The sequence below is a fragment of the Mus caroli genome, chromosome 17 (assembly GCF_900094665.2).
Source record: "Mus caroli chromosome 17, CAROLI_EIJ_v1.1, whole genome shotgun sequence".
Classification (NCBI taxonomy): domain Eukaryota; kingdom Metazoa; phylum Chordata; class Mammalia; order Rodentia; family Muridae; genus Mus; species Mus caroli.
The window spans coordinates 28,382,807-28,386,225 of NC_034586.1; the positions used below are offsets into that span (position 1 = coordinate 28,382,807).

The window sequence follows — 3,419 nt, forward strand, 5'->3', positions numbered from 1 at the left end:
CCTGTACTGGCTGGTTTTGTGTGTCAACTTGACACAGGCTGGAGTTATCACAGAGAAAGGAGCTTCAGTTGAGGAAATGCCTCCATGAGATCCAACTGTAAGGCATTTTCTCAATTAATGATCAAGGTGGGAGGTCCCCTTGTGGGTGGTGCCATCTCTGGGCTTGTAGTATTGGGTTCTATAAGAGAGCAGACTGAGCAAGCCAAGGGAAGCAAGCCAGTAAAGAACATCCCTCCATGGCTTCTGCAGCAGCTCCTGCTTTCTGACCTGCTTGAGTTCCAGTCCTGACTTCCTTGGTGATGAACAGCAGCATGGAAGTGTAAGCTAAATAAACCCTTTCCCCTCAACTTGCTTCTTGGTCATGATGTTTGTGTAGGAATAGAAACCCTGGCTAAGACACAGGGTTTCTCTGTATAGCCCTGGCTGTCCTGGAACTCACTCTGTAGACCAGGCTGTCCTCGAATTCAGAAATCCACTTGCCTCTGCCTCCCAAGTGCTAAGATTAAAGGCATGAGCCACCACCACCCAGCATAATTCTATTTCTTAAGAACCACTCTTGGCAGCACAATTTGCACTAGTCAAGGTTCTCTACAGGAACAGACTCAATACAAAGTATTTATATTTTAAAAGGAACTTACTAGGATGACGCTCAAGTAGTAGGAGTTGGGTAGATCAACAATGGTTGTCTGCAGACGAGGTTGAGAGCCCAATAGCTTCACAGTTCACAAATATGGATGCCTCACTGTCTAAGTCTACTGATGAAGGCTTTGAAGATGCAGGGAAATTTGCCGCTCTTCAGTAAAGACTGAAGGTCAAAGAAGCTGCAGTCTGATGCTAATGAAGGATAGACACACTCACCAACGAGGTAGTTGTCGTTTTCCCCATCTTTGAACCTTTTCATATCTTGGACGCTTGCCAGAAAGTGCTTCCCTCTCCGAGGGGGAATCTTTCCTTAGTTAATTCTTCCTGGAAACAAACCCTTCTACAGACTCTCCCAGGGATACAACTCTTAGTTAATTCCATGTTCTGCCAAATTGGAAATAAAGCAATCATCCCAGTCTCTTGAGCACATCTAGCTTAGATTCCCTTCAGGACTCGGTCTAAAGTTCCTGCCCATTGGATTTTCCTGACGGTCATTTGGAAGACTTTTGCCATGGATGAACTCAAGCATCTATGTTTTCTGATGACTTGGTCACAGTGATGATGGACTATTTGGTGTCACGTAAGCTCCTGTCCATCCATCCCCAATATCTGTCTTCTGTACCAAGCTTCCAGCCTGCTTGTTCTTCCATGGCCTCATGGACATCTTTATCCATTGTCCCTCTTGCTGCCTGCTCTTCATTTCTGTCACCTTGGATATTTTCCTCCACGGCTCTCTGCTGGTCTGCTTCTATCATCCTCTCCAGAATCTTTTTATTGTTCTAGGATGATACCTTCATTGATTGCCCTTGACTTCCCTGTGGCCACTCTGTGTTCACTTCCAGGTCTTCCTTCCCTGAACTTTCCATACTGGATTGTCTGCTGTCTTCCCCGCTCCTCTTCTCTCTTTCCCTAGGATTCTTCCTTACATGAGGATCCACCTCCTAAATTCGCCATCTGTACCCTCTTAGTCACACTTCTCTTCGCATCTGGGGACAACACTGTAGGTGTCTTGAAGCATCCTTTGCTTCAAAGTTTCAGAGAAACTTGACCAATGATGGGGTAAAATTTGCTGAGTTCACACTGAATTTACATGAGTGATAAGGAGAGAGGAGGGCAGATATCAGAAGAACCAGATACAAAGAAGCTGATAAAGACACACAAAAGCATACAGAGGGAGAGGTCAGAGGAAGAGAGATAGAGCAAGAGAGATAAGACAGAGAATGATAGACAGAGAGAAACAAATGGAAGAGATAATTTGTGGTGAAAAAGATACACAGATATACTCACACATTTATTTAATTAATATCTACTAAATTTCACCCCTATCATTTATCTATTGTTGCGGCTGGCCAGCGGCCCACCTGTCTGGGTTCTAGCCTGGGAGGCATCCTGGAATCTGGAAGAGAAGAGGGAGCTAGGCAGCACAAGAGAGAATGAAACCAAGACAACTAGTCTGCTCAAGGTTCAATTTTACTATTCCTAGACACTGGGTTATAAAGAAGGGGAAGGGGCCCATTCCCACCAAATCATCCTTGGAGTCCAGTTTCAGGTGACCACGTGTTTGGCTCTGGAACAGCTAGGCGGCATGTAGCAGCAGTGGGAGTGGCAGAATGATAGGATGGCAGGCTCCACCCCATGCTCTCTTTGTGCTAACAGTGAAACCTGATCAGCCAGGTTTCAGGCTGGGGGGGGGGGTTTACAATCTATTATGTATCCTTGTGCCATTTATTTATCTATTAAGTATCACAGTTATAAATCATTTGTGTATTCATATTTGTCCAGTTATCTATTTATCCATCCATTCCATCCATCCACCCACCCATCCATCCAGGAAATAGAGGTTGGAGAGATGGCTCAGTGGTTAAGAGCATTTGCTGTTCTTGCAAAGAACCTGGCTTCAGTGCCTAGCATCCACATCAGACAACTGACAACGACCTGGAACTGTACTTCCAGGGGATGCAACACCTTCTCCTGGCTTCCATAAGCCTCTGCATAAAATATGTAGGCACACACGTACACAAATAATAAATCAATAAATCTTAAAAAGTAGAGATAAGAGAATAGGCTTCGGAGAGATATGAAAATAGATACATGAATATAAAAAGTGATGTGCACAGTTTTACCCACGTTGATTCAGCAAGAGCCATAAGTGAGTGAGACAGAAGAGTTGGAGTGGTATGGGACTAGATTGGTAAGAGAGTGGGAGCCTCTGAGACACCTTCTCAGGATGAAACTCAACCTTCACCATTTCCAGGTCAAGAACAGCGAGGAAGGCCTGCAGTTGTTGACTGAAATGAGCCACCAGTTCCATGATGTCCACCTCTGTTGGATTGGGCCCTTCTACCCCATCTTGAGGTTTATCCACCCCAAGTTCATTGGCCCCATACTCCAGGCCTCAGGTATTTCTCCAAGCATCACTGTCTGTTCTCTTATTTTTGTCCCAGCTCTTCCTATCCCTGCACAGCTCAGGCTGGGCACGGGAGGATGGAGCCAATCTAATAGAAGCCCCTGCCACTAACCTGACTGACCCCGGACAAAGTTTCAAGTTTCTCTATAAGAGGGGTCTGCTCAGTTGTGAATCATGGAAACTCAACCTGGTGTGGTCTTAGCAAAGAAAGAAAATCTTCTGGTGTGGGGTGTATCTTTGTGGTAAAGCATTTGTCTGCCACATATAAGGCCTTAGGCTGTCCTTTCTTTCTTTCTTTCTTTCTTTCTTTCTTTCTTTCTTTCTTTCTTTCTTTCTTTCTTTCTTTCTTTCTTTCTTTCTTTCTTTCTTT

The 3,419-nt window shown here is 44.8% G+C and overlaps 1 protein-coding gene across 6 annotated transcripts in view; it reads left to right on the plus strand.

The window, feature by feature from the left end:
* The window catches only part of LOC110312354 (cytochrome P450 4F6-like), a 25,510-nt gene that overhangs the window by 11,127 nt on the left and 10,964 nt on the right, over positions 1-3,419 (plus strand). For all 6 annotated transcript variants that reach the window (XM_021185869.2, XM_021185870.2, XM_029471303.1 and 3 more), the window contains one exon: positions 2,897-3,041. In XM_021185869.2, coding sequence (XP_021041528.1) covers positions 2,897-3,041 — 145 coding nt within the window. The remainder of the gene's footprint in view (positions 1-2,896; positions 3,042-3,419) is intronic.